The sequence below is a fragment of the Notolabrus celidotus genome, chromosome 6 (assembly GCF_009762535.1).
Source record: "Notolabrus celidotus isolate fNotCel1 chromosome 6, fNotCel1.pri, whole genome shotgun sequence".
Classification (NCBI taxonomy): Eukaryota; Metazoa; Chordata; class Actinopteri; order Labriformes; family Labridae; genus Notolabrus; species Notolabrus celidotus.
Window position 1 is genome coordinate 19,290,211 of NC_048277.1, and position 18,793 is coordinate 19,309,003.

General features: G+C 39.6%; 1 protein-coding gene across 3 annotated transcripts in view; it reads right to left on the reverse strand.

Annotated features, from left to right (window-relative positions):
* Positions 1-10,058: 10,058 nt before the first annotated feature.
* Positions 10,059-18,793, reverse strand: part of sema3d (sema domain, immunoglobulin domain (Ig), short basic domain, secreted, (semaphorin) 3D) — a 37,200-nt gene continuing 28,465 nt past the window's right edge. For all 3 annotated transcript variants that reach the window (XM_034684795.1, XM_034684796.1, XM_034684797.1), the window contains 3 exons: positions 17,540-17,604; positions 17,305-17,441; positions 10,059-11,914 (listed from right to left, as the gene is read on the reverse strand). In XM_034684795.1, the coding sequence (XP_034540686.1) occupies positions 11,456-11,914; positions 17,305-17,441; positions 17,540-17,604 (661 nt within the window). In that variant the 3' untranslated portion in view covers positions 10,059-11,455. The remainder of the gene's footprint in view (positions 11,915-17,304; positions 17,442-17,539; positions 17,605-18,793) is intronic.

The window sequence follows — 18,793 nt, forward strand, 5'->3', positions numbered from 1 at the left end:
ATCTGTCAGATAAGGGATGATAGTTGCAGAAATTCATGACATTGGCTTTATTACTATAACCATAGACTGTAAATAAAAATGGACAGCGTTGCTCTGCCTCTTCCAGTTGTACGGTTCTGAAACCAAAAAATCCAGAGTGCCACAAGATGCTGTGTGTCCTTTGAAGTTTCCCTCTACGGCGGCTGTGAATCCAAGCAAACCCGGATATAAAACCCCATTTGTTAAACTCTAATAACTAACGAAAAAGAAACTTTTCAAAAAAATAGAGGCCTTGAACACAAAACAGTCATATAATGACTATATTCACCACAGCATACGGATGTGAGAAACATTCGTATGACGTTCATTTATTTTTAAAGTTTGACTGCGGATTTTTTTTTCACCTATACTGCAGCCCGCCACAAGGGGGCAGACGCTCTGCTGAAAGCTTCATTTCCAGCCAAGGGAAATGCACCCCTGACTATAACTCATGACAAATGTGGTTGATAGGAACAGTGGATGACCTGATGGTTTATTCGCTTTACTACAGCTGGATGACCCCAAATTCAAGAGAATCAAAATAAATATCAGATAGAGTAGTCATGATAACTTTACAGAGGTGCACAATTAGAGACATGGTCACTTGAAGTGGCAGTGAGTGCTACTAGCTCTTCTGATACTCAACATCACAATGGAAACAGCCACTGAATCCAACCCATTGGATATGTTTTGTTGTTTGTTGTTGATTGTTTATGCACAAAATTGGACAAAAATGTGTATTTCCACATGGTTAATGGCACAAGGTGTAATGTTTTCATAATGATATTTAGCACTGAGTAGGTGACCTACCAAGGGACTGCAGACGTAAATTTGCTTTAAGCTAACTCTGGTACAATGCATCAAATGGTGAGAGTTATCTTAAATATTGTACATGGTCCCTTAACAAATAAATCAAATCAAATCAATAAATTAGTAGGATGCTGTGCTCACCGTGTCTGATAAGCTTGTTCAGAGTTTTACTAATACATGTGTTATTTTGCTCAGGAGCAAGGATTGTTGTTGACTTTTCTTCAGGCACTTTATTGTTGTTTTCCAATCCCTCACTCCTTTCAACTCACCCTGTAATTCAAAGATGTTCACCTCTGGTCCACCACATTGATAAGAATACCAATGTGGCAGCTGAAAGCTGGAATGCCAAACTCAAGGCTTCATATACACCATTGAGGAACCAATGGGTGATGTCACAGTTGCTTTGTCCATTATTTGTATAGTCTACCCCCATTACACACATATATATAAATAGTTTGGAGAAAGGCCAGAACTTCTTTTTGTAACAGCTGGTATCTGCACTAAAATGTTTTCCAAATGAAATTAGTCCAGCTAGTGTGTCAGCAACGCAAGGATAAATTAGAGATATATATGACCAATTGGAAAAACCTATTGAAAGGCCAAAGGTCAATGAGGTGTGGCATCAAACTGTACTGAAAGCCATATCCATTTCATGGATACCCACACTGTGTTTGCCTCAGGGATCAGTGGAAGCCAGCAGTAATCTGAGACACACAAACACACACGCATACTGAGAGAGAGAGAGAGAGAGAGAGAGAGAGAGAGAGAGAGAGAGAGAGAGAGAGAGAGAGAGAGAGAGAGAGAGAGAGAGACATGCAAACACATACTCAAACCAAAACACATACAGTTAGGAATGTGGTCTGCTCTAATGTTGTTCACATTCTGTACATATAATACGCTATCTGTTATCCTCACACAGATGCAACTTGATATTCCAATTCATTAAGGGGTTTGAATTAACTGTATAACTGAATTCATTTTACATGAAACAAACTATACATCTTTAAACTGTTCTGAGCATTTTGAGGATCTAAATGATGAAACAGCAGGTAAACAGACCCGTCAGCAGACATGTTTTAGTTTCCCTTAGAAGTCATTAAAGTGTTGTTGGATGTTCCAAAATAACTATTTTTAGATTGTTTAAAATTATTCTGTTAAATTCTACACTGGTGGAATGATAAGTAGTGCCTTTTAGAAGCTGGAAATAATACTAATGTCTGCCCTCATCGTTTAAATTCAACAGAACAACTGTTACTTTTCAGTAGAATTGTTGTGCTGTAATTTAAGAGCAGTAATTAGATAATTTAACCCTAAATTTGAACTTTCAACTGTGTTTATAAATTTCAATGAGACGTGCCTGCTTTGTTTGAAATCAATATTCTTTAACCAGTAATAAAACACGAGGTATACATATCTGTTGACCATATTATAACATTTCTAAAACATAAATTTGAAGGTGTGAGAGGAACAAGACTATTTGATTGTCAGTCTGTGAAATATTTGTTTAGTTTAACAGGATTTCCGTGACTTTACTGCATTAATAAATCTTGGTCAAGTTAAACATGTCCTCAGGGTGAGAGACTGTAAAAACACTGAAATCTGATTCAAAGTAAAACAGACAAAACTTTTTTTTAACACTTCGCAATTTTCCAAATTCCAAAAGTGACAAAAACAATCCTTTGGCTTACTTTGAAGCTAGTAAAGGACACAGCCACTAAGTCATTTTTAATCCTCCCTATTTTCACACCTTAGTATGAACCTTGTAGGTCAATAATGGGCCATCACAGCGTGAAAGTACTCTGCTCGGAAGTCCTACTAACATGAAGCTGTTTGAACAAGTTAGACTGTTTGTATGCCGATCTACAAATCAAGCTTTAACTTTGAGGGCTTTCATTACACCCTGACATGGAAAATAGCTGCAAATCCTTACTTGGCAACAATGTTCCGGAAGATTTCCTTGTTTACTGGGCTCATTAACCTTCATGGCTGAGGGTACTCTCTTGTGGGTTTGGGTTTCCACAATACACAGTAGACACAGGCCCGCTATAGGGTGATGCTAATCATGCACAGCACTGCCTACCTTCTCTCTCTGCCTTTGTATACTGTTTCACTTTCTCTTAACACTCCTCAGGGCCTTGCCCCTTTGCCAGGAAAAACAACACATTTATGACCATGCCAAAGGGAATAACCCATATAGATGCATGGAAAAAAGCAGTGTGACAGTGAAAAGAGTGTTACTCCTTTCAGTTTGAATCATGTACACTGGAATACATTACAATTGACTGCTTTTTTAGAGATAATTAAACAAGCCTGAGATGAATTAAATCTAATAGAACAAACTCCAGATTCACACTATAATTGCAATGTTCTTATGATTGATTAACTCCACCACATACCTGATCACTGCAGATGACACTTTGAGGAGTGGGCCAACTGTTCTTTAATAATGCTGTTCTCATGGCTGTTGCATGAGAGATGTCTAAATCCAACCACTGCAGAGTAAAAAGGAGACAGCTAACCAAATGATTGAAAGAACTGCCAAGCTTTGTTTACAAATAAATGATATGATGGTCCCCAGTGGGTCTTACTCTTATTTATGGCAGGCAGTGTTGTGCAAGTTCACACTAAAAAGAAGCTAGCTCAAAGTTCAGTTCACACGGACTAAAATGAACTCTTTTTTTTCTTTTAGCTACATCTTCATTATTTCTCTCTAGAGCTTTCCACGCTTCAATAACTTGCCCTCAATCCTTGACAAATGTGACTAAATTTATCATTGTATTCTACTATAAAATCATACACACGTTCCATTTAAAAGGCAAGACAATCCCAATTAAACATGGGGACAAATCTGAAGCTTTGCAAACTTAGAAACACACATATAACTATAATATCTTGGCTGAATATTTGGCTAAAGATTCTGACTTTAACACCCAAATACACAAGAAAAATCAGCTTCATTGAAGACGATGTTGACATTTTTAGCATTGTCTAAAATAAAATGACTGAGGGTAAAGAAACACATAAGAAACAAGCATAGAAAGAGAACTATTCTCCATTCTCAAAAAGCTACACATATGTAAAAATAACAGTTTGTAGACCGTTGAGATCTGTCCGGATCTGTTCATTTAACTGCATCACATGTTTACAAGAGCTGACAAGCTACTGCATTGCTTACAACATAAGCCATGCCTACCAGGTGCCATAAATTCCAACTTCGGCTGCCGTAAAACACAATGCTCATCTCTGATACCTTTCGGATCCTCACAGAATGTGGGCAAACTTCTGTTCACTGTCTCCAGAGTGAGTTACACCCGACTTCCCACTCATGATTTGCTACCTGAGCTGCTCAGTTCACCATTCACCAAAATATGAGCGCATTGAGAGACAAGTTCATTTTAAGCCATTCAAGCATAACACTGCTGACAAGTATCTTAATTCAAAAGAACAAACCTTCCCTTTATGGAGTTTGAAAAACCCTGAGTAGTATGAAAAATTGAATGAGCCAAAAGTGATGAGTTTCACAGTGATGACTACTAATTGGTTATTCAAAATTTTTGTCTTCCATGTTGCTCGTACAGAATCTTTGCCAAGTCCTTCTAGAGACGAAGTAAAATTAATTCCTCCACCACAAGCCAAATTAACTACCATTAATAGTCAGAGATTCCAGGTTTAACTGCAAAAATCAATCAACTTGTGTTTTATCTCTTATATATCTTGAAATGCACGAGTACAACCAGCATGCCTGTTAATTTACAAGCTAAAGTACAAGCACCATTGTAAATCTGACAGAGGGTTTCCTGAACTCTGTTACTTTGATCCCATACATGTCTCAGCCCGGCAGCAACTCTGGTGACCCTTGACCCCAAATGAGAAGAACTTGGGGCCTGATCAAAACCTCCATTGAAGTGGATATGGGTGAATGCACATCACCAACTGACACTTGATATCCAATAAGTAGTGATGACTCCACATACTACACAGGAAAACGTACATCCATTCAGCAACATCATCAGAGAGATGGAGAGTGAAAGGTCACAGACAAGGTACCTCATTAAAGTGGATAGCTCCTAACACAACAAACGAAAACATCCATCACAGGGTGTGTTTAGGAGATCCACTGCATCCTGCCTGTCCCGTCACAAATCCTGGAGTGTGGAGAGATGATGTATGTCTGTAAATCAGGCAAGAGAAACACAGGTAGTCATTACTGTGAGGGAACAACTGTTTCTGGCTCACACACAAATACCTCTTGCCTTCCAACACCCCAGGCGGCCATCAATACAGCCTAGCCCGACGGCTGCCATCCCGGGTCCGAGCGTTCACTGTCAACTCTTGACAAACACACACATCTGCACAACTGTGAATACCCTGTAATATAGACTCAGGAACACCTCTGCACTTTAACATCTCAATTCCACTCTAGTCTCATTTTCTTGCTCCCTGCACTCTTCCTGACAGGGTGCTTGATATCTTGATTGTGGCGTTGGGCTGTGAAAGTTTGCTGCGGGACAGTGTTTATTGGAAAACACCTTTACTTTAAACTCTTGCACCTGGGCACACAAATATGTGCTCTTGGGTGTTAAGATAATGGATGCAGACAGAGTGACAGATTCAGGTTGAAAGATATTCAAGCAATCTGCATGGTGATTTTTATGTGCCAACTAAAAGCTGACGTTACACTAAAGGCCCGATCTATTAAAGGTTTGTGTGTAAATGGCTGCGGTCAATGTGGCGAGAAGGAGGCATAGGTGCAATGACAGACGATGGAGAGAAATAATCTTCCGTGCGTGTGTCAACATATTTGGACTGTCAGAAATAAAAATAGTAGAGACATATCGTCTTTCCAGCAATGCCATTTTTGAGCTGCTAGGTGACCTAATTAAGAGCTGATTTGGAGCCAGTCACAAAAAGGAGCCATGCCATATCTCCTATGGAGAAGCTCCTTGTAACACGTAATTTTCTTGCATCTGGATCATTCCAGCGCACTATCGCAGTTAGTGCCGGTGTCTCCCAGTGTCCACCCTAGCGTAATGAACGTTCATCTCCTGTGCTCTCCCCTCCCTCTTCATTCACCGGCGGCTCAGTTGAAGGACCACTGCCACTGAATGACCTCCCTACTGTTGCCAGAGCATTGACAGCCATTGTCAGCCCAGCCACAGCACTGACCAGCTGCCTCATGTGTGCAACGATGGTCAGAGTGTCCCAGCGGAGGGCACGCACCACATTGTACACAGCTCTTAGCTCCTGTGCAATGGCCTGTAACCCAGCCGTCTGATTTCTTTGTTGCTTCAGCAACTCCCGATCAATGTCATCATAACAATCTGGATGCCTTTGGGGCTCTGCTGAGGTGTTTTCTGATCTGAACTGATTTGAGGTCTATGGCGGGGATTGTCAGACTTCTGATAAAGTTTCTCCATTTAAGAAAAAAGAGATAAAAATTACTTCTACGGTCATGACGGACAACTTTCTAAAACACTTTTCAAATAATGAAATCACAATTTTTTTTCCCATTCTATATTAAATGAGAAACACGAAGCAAATTCATTTTGAACTAATTAAATGTGTCCAATATCAGAAGGGCACTGAGATTTTATTAAGGGAAGTTTTTCCTTTTTTCTTCTGCGGATATCTTGCCATCTTCATTTATTTCATCGGCAGATCTTCTGTTTTTTTCTCAAAGCATTCACCTTTTCACAGACGCCCTCCCAAATCGTGTTTCTTCTGGCAATGCTGAGATGTCTCTGCTGGAGTTCACCGATGTGTTTATTTGCCTCCTCCACCAAGAACTCCAACTCCATGGCTTCAAACTTCACTTTTCATTTACAGCTACTCTGCTCTCCCAAACTCTCCATGGTGACAGCCTGTAACACACGCAAAATCCTCATTAAAATAGAGCAGTCCGCACCTCTTTTGCACTTGTTATCATTTGCGCACATAGTAGATCACCCGCAACACGCCCAAAAATAGCATATGCAATGTTTTAGTTTGCACACGCAATATAGCGCTCGTTATTTGACATCTTAGAAGAACAAGCCCTTAAAGTCTTTGTTATTGTCACTGAGGTATTTTTAGAAATTTGAGCTTTACTTCTTTAAATCATTACAAATGTTTGAATTTTGTCTCAATCACTTTGAATCAGTCCTGGAATTTAAATGTATGTTCGAATTTGATCAGAGAAACGGTAATACAACTTCACAATGCATCTTAACTGGGGCATTATCTAGGATAGGGCACTGTATGTTGCAGCACATATCTCTAACCCTAGACAATTCAATGCATTTAAAGGAATTAATGAGGCATTCGTGATACAGGAGATGATTTAAATCACTATGCTTTTTAAACCAAGCACAGACGATATTAAAGTTAGAAAGTCCAACCTGGGCAACTTACCAAGAGGACCTGACCCAAGTCCTGTGCACTCCATTTGATTTTGATGTTTGATTGTGGGTCACTGCACACAGGAAAAAACAGGAGTATACTGTGTACATTAGTCTTTGTCTGTGCCTAGGTATCCATTGAAGTCACTACAGGGGTCCTCCACAGACTTGCTTGCTCATTAAACCAATCACATCAAATAAAGCACTTTCATCCACAACATTTGATTGTTTCCATGAAATCTGTTTCTCTGTTTGAACCCCACTGTGTCTGTGGGCCTGTCTATCGCAGCAAGTCATCTTTACTCACGGGTTCATCTCCAGCCAAATGGAAAGGTCAAGTTATCTCTGCACAGTAGAGTCCTAGGTGCCTGACGCACAACCCTAGTCTGCATTGTGAGGAGCTATAGTCACGAGGAGGCAATACAGCTCATAATAGACCTTTTATGTTGGAAAGAACTGTTGCGTAAAAGCAGCATGTAAAATATTAGTATTCTGGCAGAATAACCTGCAAGAGGAATCATTTGTAATTATCTTGTCATGCTACAAACACAAATTACCAAGGCAACGCTTAAAAATGAAGGAGTTATTTTCTTTTACCTTTCACCCTTCAGCTAATATTACAGTCTGGTACAAGCTGTACAATAATAATCATTTTATTACCAAGCGGAAATCTCCGGTCTTAGGATATGAAGCCCATTCAGAAGTGTTAAAAACTGCAGTTTAATGAGTGTCTGCTTGAGGCTGGCAGCAGAAACACCAGAAACCACATACACACCCATTCAAAAAAACGGATCTTTGCAGCAATAAAAAAAAACATGTCTACAGCCTGGTTCATAAAATGGTTTATGTCTAACTGTGCGGGGGGTGGATTTTTTTTTAAATGCTGCAATTTGCCCATGGCTGACTTGACTGACAGGTCGGCGTCATGTAACTGTTAGCAAAGAAACTAAAGGCCTGCCTCTTTACCTCGCATTAGCTAATGTCACAGACATTAGGTCGCGTTCAGCATTTCCAATACAGCACCCGCTGGTGATAGGCTTCAAAACAACGCTTCAGAAACAGATGGGTGAGGTCACCGATACTACGTCCATTAGTTATACAGTCCATTAGTCAGTGGTTATTACCCAGCTTCATTAAGTATATGATTCTGATTGATTACAATAAGATAAGATAAGATGTTACTTTGTTGATCCCCGGGGGAAATTCGGTTGTTGCAGCAACCCAGACATAAGTGCAATCAAGAATAAGTCGAAATAAAATAAGTAAAAATAAAAATAAATAAAAAAGATAGAATACAAATTTAAGATATATGCATACAAATGTTACAATAGCTTATCTGTCTATCTACACACTAAAGTGGATACATTTTTTTTTTTTACAACTTGTTGTTTATGAAGATAGTAAACTTACAAGTTTCACGTAATTGAGGATGTGGATGACTTGACTGACAGGTGGGCAGATTGTTAACGCTAAGGTTAAAGGCCCCGTCATCTCTGCCTCATTGCCTCATACTAGGTCGACTGAAAGTAGGATTGAGTCAGCATTTCCAATTTGGCCACAGCCAACAATAGGGTTCAAAACCTTGCTTCAGAAACCAATTGATAACATCACTGAGACTACCTCCATGTAACACATAGTCTATGGTTCCAGCACATTTCACCTATGCCTGTTGATACTGTGACAAAACATGAGTTTGAGTTAGCATTCTAAATTGTTAATCCTAATTTTTGATACTACTCTTGATGTATTTGGAGAGCACAAAGCATTAGCTTTGAGGTTAACAACTGGCCATGTCACAAGCAATAAAAAGAAGAGAGGATGAAAACAATGCAATAACAATCAGGAAGGTTAAAAACAGACACAAAAGCTGAATGCATCAAAAGAGATGTCCTCAGCTGAAGAAGACTGTCGTGCTGATGTACTGGTTGAGTGAACAGAAAATGTCAACAGACTTTGAAAGTTATGGGTACCGTAATTAGGTGCCGCTTTCTCGATATGCATCAGTTAAAAATGGCAACAGAAAATGTTATAACAGTACAGTGATCGAAATGTGAAGTTTAATGTGAATTCAGCCTGCAAGTGGGCTGATAAGATATAATATATCTTTGTCATGGATGTGCTTCTAACCATGACATCTGAAAGACTATTTATTTCATTACTTTACTCTAAATAAATCACTTTTAAATCAATACAATCAATCTTTAGTGTCAACATCTCAATGTCTTTACTTAGTAGCAAAGCTTCAGAGTGAGAAGATCCCTCAGCCTCAAGTTGCCTGTGATCTAATCCACGTGAACCCTATTTCACACTACATCATCCCTTGTTCCTTATCCATGTTGTTGTTATAGAGGCCATACATGCGCCATATGTGGGATCTTCTCTGAACATCATATTAATGTTCTCATTCAGCATCTCCCAGGACATTAATCACTCACGTATACCTCTCCACATCTGTTAAAGTTTTCATCATCTCTTGAACATGTCATCTAGAGATATTGTTTGGGATGATTCGGTTCTACTACAGCTTTTTGCATTTAAGATTCATGGAAGGATTAAGACGTTTAAGGAGTGACTGGTATAAACAAATATTCATGACCCAGAGCTCTTTTTACATCAGATGACAATAAAGCATTTCTTCTATAAGATGTAAACATTTGCTGCTGTGCTTAAAATACAGCCTGACTATAATGTACAGCATGCTTGCAGACTTTGCAGACATGTAGCATTCATTTACTTGCAAGCTGTCTTAAAACCTGTTCTACTCTTCTCCTCATGTCCCTTTGCTGTTTCCCATTTGGGGAGAAGTAGTTTGTTCTATGCAGCTGACTGATAAATAAACTATAGACAAGGAGGAAGTGCTTGAAATATTTATTGTCTTTGTTACAAGAAACATGAAGAAAATTACAGTGGAGAGATGAAACGGGAGAGCTGAGTGTTGTTTGTACGTAGAGATGTATACAAAGGGAAAAAGACATGATCAACTGTTAGGCTTAGAGATTTCTATAGTGTAAATTTTAAACATCTATGAACTGGAAAGTGTTTCTGACAAAGACAGTAGGCTGATTCTAATTAACACAACTTTCAGGGAATTCAATTTTTTTTCAAAATCTCTACCTAGTCTGCAACACATTTATACCCTGCACAGTGTGGGGTGTTGCTGACCTTATTGTACAAGTCTAAACAGCTTTTCAGGTCACCTACATTGAGTTGCATAATGTTTCATACTCATGCCACTTATGTTGATAACTTCACAGCTTCCAAAAATTAATTCTCTGAAATCTCTTAGTTCCTTCAGTTTGATGACAAGCTTTTATATTTTGCACGGTTACCCCTTAGGATACAACTTTCGAACTTTTATCTGTCTTGTTCGCAAACACACACATGCATACTCACACACACTAAACAGCAGACCAGCTGGTCCTGAATCATTCTGACATCTGCATTCAGTGTGCAGGGACTTTTGTTGCTATATCAGGAGAGGAGAGGCTGATCTAACCCTAACCCACTCTCAGCCTGTCTGCTGCTTGTATGAGACAGCCTGGAACCACACTTTTACTGTATAAAATTCTCTGTCGATTAGATGTTATCTCTTCACAGAATGTAAGGGTACAATTCAGAAAAACACAGGCTCCAAGAGCTATTTATTTACATTACTTTTCAAAAAGACACTTTGAGTAAACTTACAGTACATAGGAGGAGTGGAGCATTTGTACAAAAATATGTTGTTTTGTTAGTCCAAACTTAATACATGATTATCATTAAAGTTACAAATGTCAGTAATAAGGCTAAGTTGAGCATGCTGTATCTCCTGTACACATTTTAAAACTATTTACAGTCATTTAACATGAATGCAGTCTCATCCATACAAGCAAAAAGTCTTTGTTTTTCATCTTTACTTTTCTAATCTTGCTATTTCAGCCATATGTTGACATCATTTATCAGTCTCAGTGTGAACTGTTTGGGGAAACCTTTGCCAGGCTGAAAAAAGAGCAGTCCTGTTGCTGTCCTTCATCTGGTCAGCATTACTTCAGTAGAACTGCAGCTAAATCTGAAGTCAGCTGATAATGAGCAAAATTAGCTGTTTCACAAATGAAGAATGGTAATGCATGAACAGCGACCAGAATGGCACATTGAAATTTTAATATTTCAGTCCTATGTCACTTTCAGCTTGGCTTGCTCCTGGATTGATTTGTCATTGCAATTCTGCAGTTCTGTCTAGAAACACAGATATTTAGACCTTGATGCTGCACTCACTGCCCTGTCATCCTCACCCCCCTCCCTGGTTTCTCCCTCTCGTCCTCCCTCTCCCTATGGTGTCTCCTGTTCCTGTTCTTCTTCATTTCCTGAATGTGTTTCCATTTGCCCCCTCCCAAGCCTTTTCCTCGCGCCCTTGATGGCCTCTTCTCCAGCCACAGAGAGTCACAATACTCTTCCAGAGAGCCAAAGGGAGCACTCATCACTCGCAGGTAGTCTTTGTAACGCTGACGGGACTCAGCTCCATGACGCAGCTCCACCATGGGACCTTCACTGGGCTTGGGCTTCCCATCAAGGTGTCCGTGTGTAACCAGTTGTAGGGTGAGACGGAGGAGAGTGTGTGTGAAGTGTGAGTGTTCTTGAGCCACACAGACATACACACCAGCATCGGAAGCTTGAAGGGAGCGAATGAGGAGACCTCGTTCTGTGTGCACGACTCGATCATCCAGCCGAACCTGGTAAACAAAAAGAGACAACTTCATCACAAAGGTCATGTGACTTCAGGTTTGTTTACCTGGGCAGGCTTAACTCAAATACAATATAAGTAAATTGATACATCACACTCTAATATTGTTCTTCTGAGTTTAGTAGATTATGTCTTTCAACCCCTAAACAATTGATCAGAAAGACAGATCTCCAAACAACAACTTGACACCTGTCACCGCGTTTACACACATACATTTTCACACCGTATTTGTATCCAGGGTGTGTTAAACATGGTAATGGCCCCTGAAACAGGAAACATATTGAAGTGGGTGTGGTTAGAGTTGACCACAATGTGGGGGGCAAAGAGTCATTATGTGGTGCAGAGAGATTTTTAAATGCGTGAGTGTCAGCAGTTATAAAAGGCAAAAGATGGGATGTTTGGGTATGTGTGTGCGTGTGCGTGTGCATGTGCTTGTCATTAGAGTGTGAGTAGCATGCTAATATTTATGGTCCCTTCTTTTCATTTAGCATCCAGCATGATTTATCAGGTGGCGTGGCTGCTGTCAGGACCTAAAACAACACAGCTGTGTTAAGAGGATAGAGGAAAAGCATGCATCGTGTGTGCGTGTGTGTTGAGCGTGTGTCCACGTATGTGAGGACGCTTCAAAAGAAAACCCCCCACAGTCCTGCTCTGACCCCCCAGAGGTGCAAGGAGGCCCAAGCTTTGCTATGCACTCAAAACAATGAATAGTAGCATGTGCGTGTTATGTATGTGTGTGGCTTGGGTTTGGAAAATTCCTCTACATTTGTTGAGTGTTTTTATGTGTACATTATTGTGGGTCTGTATAGCTCTGTTGTGGTTTCTAGGACTGACACTGATGATGTGTTGTCCAGCTAGAAGCAGGCCCACCGGCCTCACAGACTCTTTGGACCGCGACCTTTACCCATATTAGACTTTTATTTTGTCTACTGTCACATTCTCATTTCCTGACACACCTAGCTGACCTGACATAACCCATGGGATTTAATTAAAATCATAAAATCTCACTTAGGCAAGACTCTGGGGAGACGTTGAGCAATTTTAAATCATTAAACCAGTATTTTATTGTGTTATTTGTGTGCCTTTGAGGCTATCCCCTCTCCGCTTTCCAAAACAAAGGCATCTGTGACTAAATGGCAATGCCAGGCATTAAAACTCACCCAGATGGTTTGCTTTTATTTGTGTACCTGTGGGTATCTGGGCATGTGTTTGAGCAAACAAACTCCTTCAAAATATTTTAAAACTGATTTCCTGGTGTTGTGTGTTTGTAGGGACACTTAGGTGCACATTTTTACGCGTGAACAAGTGTGCCTTGATGTGAAGCAACCGAAGAAACACAGCTTTTTATAGTCAAATGAATTAAAGCAAAGTGGCATCAGGTTAAGAGCTTCTCGTGCTTTTAGGACGGCTGTTTTTGATTGTAGTAAACACCATGGATGCGGTTCAACTTAATCCATTCTTTTCTTATTACAACTTGTCTAATGGGTCGACATTCCACGCTCCAGGAGGTGAGTACACACACATACACACTCATAAACACACTCACAAACATGCTGTGAGAAAGACAGAGAAATCTCTCCCAGTTTAAATTTGTAATAGCTGACTTTTTACAAGAGAATAAGAGGGGAAGGGAACGTGTGTGTGTGTGTGTGTGTGTGTGTGTGTGTGTGTGTGTGTGTGTGTGTGTGTGTGTGTGTGTGTGTGTGTGTGTGTGTGCGCGTGCGTGTGTTGTGGGGAGCTGCAGGTGCTGTGAGCAGCTGGTGGAGGATGCCTTGATCAAAACCCATCAGGAGGCAGAAAGTGTGGAGAGTGACTGAGAGGAATAGAGACTGTGGGAAACTGTGGAGACGACAGGAAAAGCATGAGGAGACAAATTGGTTGACTGGAGGAGCGAGAAGGTAGAAATTAGGTGAGGAAAGATAAAGGTGAGGATAATGAGGGAGGACGAGGGACAGAAGGGGGAAGGGGATGACAGACAGGAGGAAGCAGAGTGGGCACAGGAGGTGAGAGGTTGATATGAGCCAGACACTTTACAGATCATTGCATGTCCAGCTGTGAGATCAGGTGGATCACCTACTCTTGCAAAAGTGAAACACTATATCATCAAACCCAAGATGCAAGATCAACATGAATCTTATTCTTGAAATGACTATAATGAGTTATTCTAGATGATTTCATGTAAGTAAGATAAATAGAGAAAAACACACTGATGAGAGCTGAAAAGACTGAAACAGAAGCTGACAAAAAAAAGTCAAATAGAGAAGCTCTTTTAATGTCTTCTTAGCAATAAGCGTCATACAGAGACATTCTGAAATCAGGTCATAACTAATCTCCTCCACAACCAGTCAAAGTACAAACTGACCTCCAGTCTAATGTGATTCACTTGGCCTCCATTACTTTGTGCTGACTGTGAGCAGCACTGCTTATGTTCAGCTGTGACATCAATCAATCGGGCTTAATGTGAACCCACATGAGGAAGATTCAAGAGATTGACTAACTGGGACTTATTTTATAGCAACAAGGGAGAAGGAAATTATGTTTCAGCTTAAGACTGAGTTTACCAATTGACATTTTATTTTACAGAACTTATTTTTCTGAAGTAAAAAGTACTTTTTTTATACTTTGCCAAAGTATATCAAAAAATGTATTACAGATAAACTGTACTTAGTGCATCCCTCCATATGAAATGAAAGCCTCGTACAGGTCTTCATTCAGCCACAGGGCCATCAAACTAAGCATACTCAGCAGACTCAGATAGAAGTCTAGTCTGTTGTAAAGCTTAGCATTGTTGTAAATCAGATGAGTAGAAAGACCACATCAAACAGGGCAGATAGAGATACATCTGCAGTGTATCTACAACCCTGGAGACATGGTCTCTGAATGCACCATTAGATTGTGAAATCCTTGTTCTTCTACCAGGAAACAATGTTAGTCATCAAGTTGTATAACTTTGGTGATTTTGTCATGAATTGCTTTGGACTTTGGGCTTTGGGCGGTCTGGCACTTTCTGCAGTTTAGAAGCACTATTGCACCGAGTACTAATGCTGCAGCTTCTATTGCTGCATGTTCCTTGAACACATCTTCTTTGCGATGATTACTTGTTTTTAAGTTAAGTTAAGTTAAGTTAGATTTTTTTGGGTGTTTTTTGCTTTTTTGATAGGACAGCCAAAGAGAAACAGGAAATGCGGGGAGCAGAGAGTGGGGGTAGACATGCGGCAAATGTTACATTGAGCAACTCTAGTGTTATTACAGGCTATAGATACAGTATATAGTCAAGTGCAATAATAACATAAAATGTGCAATAATAAGACTAGGAAAAAATTAACTCTCAAGTGTGAACTTTGCTGCTCCGTGATTGTGTATGACAGTGTTTTTTTTATTCCTGTATTTATTACTTTTTATACCTTGATTGTTTTTGTCTCTTTTAAATGGCCCCCCTAATGATGACTGGATCTTTCAATTTCGCTGTACTTGTTGCAATGACAATAAAGGCATCCTATTCTACTCTAACTTATTAAGCCACTAGATAAATTATTTAACTTTCAGACATGTTTAATTACTTCAGATTCAAGCATTTTAACTACATCTCCTTTTTTTCCCTGCAATTTTAACAATTCTTCACCCTCTGTGTCCATCCCCATCTGAATCCAGAGGGAGAAAGAAGTCCTGCATTCACTCCTTCATCACTTTGTACAGAGTACAATAGGTCACATATCATTGCATGCCTTCAAACACAAACAGCCAGACACCCCATTGTGCTCATCACCCCAAAACACATGGCTGTCCCCAGGGAGCACTCTGTTATGATTTCTGCTGTGGGAGATCATAAAGGAACATGCACATATGCACACACACTTACACACACAAACAGGAAAAGTGCTGCATGGACCCATAAAGGGAAAACAGGGTCTTAGTGACCCCTGCACCTGTCACTGTGTTTACACTCACCCCTGAGAGAGAACAGGGGAGCAGTTGTGGGCATAAATAAGTGTTTTGGGAAGTTGGGACAGAGAAGAAGAGAGAGCAGAAAGAGGGCTGATGGGTAATGGAGGGAGGAGGGTTTGTATGTTTGGATAGGGGGGGGGCACTGAGGTGCTGAGTAAGCACTGGCAGGTCTCTGTTGTCTCATTCAGGGGATGGGTGTCATCATCAATGAGTTCCTTTCAACACCTCAAACACAAACACATTAGTTCCCTGTCCCTGTGCGTCCTTTTCTGTCCCCCATCCTGTCTCCAAGGATCTCTGTTTTAAAAATAAGCTTTAGGCCAAACAATTAAAATTAGCAATAATAAAAAAAAACATCTCTATTTTTACTTTCATGCAATTGACAGATTTTCAAATTGAGAATATATTTAGGAAGACTTTTTTTTTTGGCATTCTAACACTAATAATTAAAAGCAGGGGAGACCAGGCTTGGTTGTCACACTTTTTACCTTCTGGATAACTCATGATTAGTACATCTTACAATGGAAGGGCAAGTGTGAATTTTTGGGTCATCAAAAACACTTGAGAACACATGCGGACTGTCTTTCAGATCTGATTTGTCAAAAAAAAAAAAAAGCCAGACAATCATCCCACCTGACCTCTTTACAAAGGTTTTATACTATCTACAAAATGATGTCAATTAGTTAGCTGGCTGAAACTAGGCTCAATGATCGCCTCACACTTTTTAATGAATGTTTGATTGTACAATGACCAATAACCTTGAAACTTTCAATACAAACTTACTCTGACCCTAAAAAATGACAAGGTAGAATCAAGCAGCAACCTTGTCTGTCAAAAGTGATTCCTGTGAGAAGTGCTAATGCTGCAGTTCCTTCAGTGTCCACTTGAGGCTGGCTCCAAAAGCCCAGTAGACCCAAGCGGCAACCTCCGGTCTCAGAAGGTAGAACAACCCTGGGACATTCATAAACTAAAAAAAAAATACCTTTTACATTACCATTCCAACCCAAAATTGCTCAATTATGATTAACTATTCCATAGCAAATGTGACATGTTGGTATGAAGTGTTGTATACAAGCCTTGAGCAGTCTCCTTTAGGTCTAAACACTTAAGCAGGACCTGCAAAGTGAGCAGGACCTGTGGTTGTATGATTTGTGACAGGAAGGCCTGTCAGTAGTTTCAAGGCTCAGACCTCTCAGGAAGTGAAGCTGTAGTCAAGTATGAAGTTGTGGGATGCTTTGATGTTCTTATGTAAAAGGTGAGTGTTACAGTGGCAAACACCTGTCTTCAAATCCATAACATGTGACCTTATGTAAAAAAATGTAACCTCACAGACACAGAGTGAACTCAAGAAAGGAAAAAACAAGTTACATCTTAAGGGTTCAGAGAGAAAGAAAGAGAAGGTTTGTTTAAGTTGGGTAAAGTACAATAACTGACCTCCCTGCGTTCAGATCCAGGTTTCTGTCTGTACCACCGGATCTGGGCCTGCTGGGATTTTGGGATGCACTCAAGGAAAGTGGAGTTGGACTGCACCCCAAAAAGGACCCGCTCTTCTGCCTTGGCCCCAATGACACCTAAAGAAGCATAGCTGTTATTGATCTAAGAGTCTCTATTCTGTTTTAAACTAAGCATGTCAGTTCAAATACATGCTAAAGTTCTTAAGAGAACATACTGTCCTCAGTGTCCCAGCACTGACTGGCAGGGTCTCCATGTTTGATGTCCTGTCTCCTTGCACGCCTGAAGAACAAACAGAAAGAAAATCAAGATTAAGTTTTATGTCATGTGGTGTGTATTTATTTTATTTCCTCATGCTGGACACATAATACTGAGCATACAAGGTATATATACAGTATATATATATATATATATATATATATATATATATATATATATATATATATATATATATATATATATTAAAATAGTGATAGTTAATGAAAAAAGCTCTTCCTCCAAGACTAAAAGCCTCAACTTCCAAAACCAGGCATGTTGAGTAATTCTTAAAGGACTTATTGATACCAAATAAGTATATTAAGTTCAGTCAAAAAACAACACTTTCACTTAACAGGTGCTCAAAGACAACATGCTTAACAAGCTAAAAATAACGGCAATAAAACTTAACAATTTGCATTCAACCAAAAAAGGAAGCCTTACTCCAATAACATTTAATATATCTAAATTCGTAAATAATATTAAACTACATAAATATTATCAACCTACACCATGTTTACAATAGAAACAATAGAAAAAGGCCAAAAAATATACTTTGTCTTGATTGAAATTGATTAAATTCTGTACTGTTTTTTTAATTGATCCAGCATGTTTTGAATTAATCAAAAAATCTATCCCACAACAAAATTATTTTCTCACAACAAAACTGGGGGATGTTTTTAAAATATCAAACTTGCATGCTGTGCACCAAAAAAAATGAATGCTTGGTAAAACAGATGATGGGCAAAAAGGAATGTTTTTGAACATGTAATATAAGCTTTCTGAAACTTCCAAGCAACAAATTTTTCATCATCACTCATGCTTAAATCACTCCAAACGTGATTTATGATGACCTCTGATCAGTAGTAACTCTTACTGGTTGAAACACTAAACTGGTAAACCTCAATGCACTAAAGAATTTTGCAAGAGCATCCTGACAAATATTGAGTCTAATGATCTACAGTCCCTTGTCATTTTCTTGCAGTAGGTGCCCAAACTGTTTTGTTTATGTTTTTTAAAAAAGTTGCATTGGCCTCTGGCTGGTGTTGCTCACTTGGGCTCCTTCAGTTTGTATTGATTTACCTCCTCCGCTTCCTGTCAGTCCTGCATGTTGGGACATCTGCAGCCTACACTCACTGACACTATGAAGATCAGCTTTCAAAGAGCCTTCTTTATTCCACAGACCATAACAGCATCCCCACCGGACAATATGTGA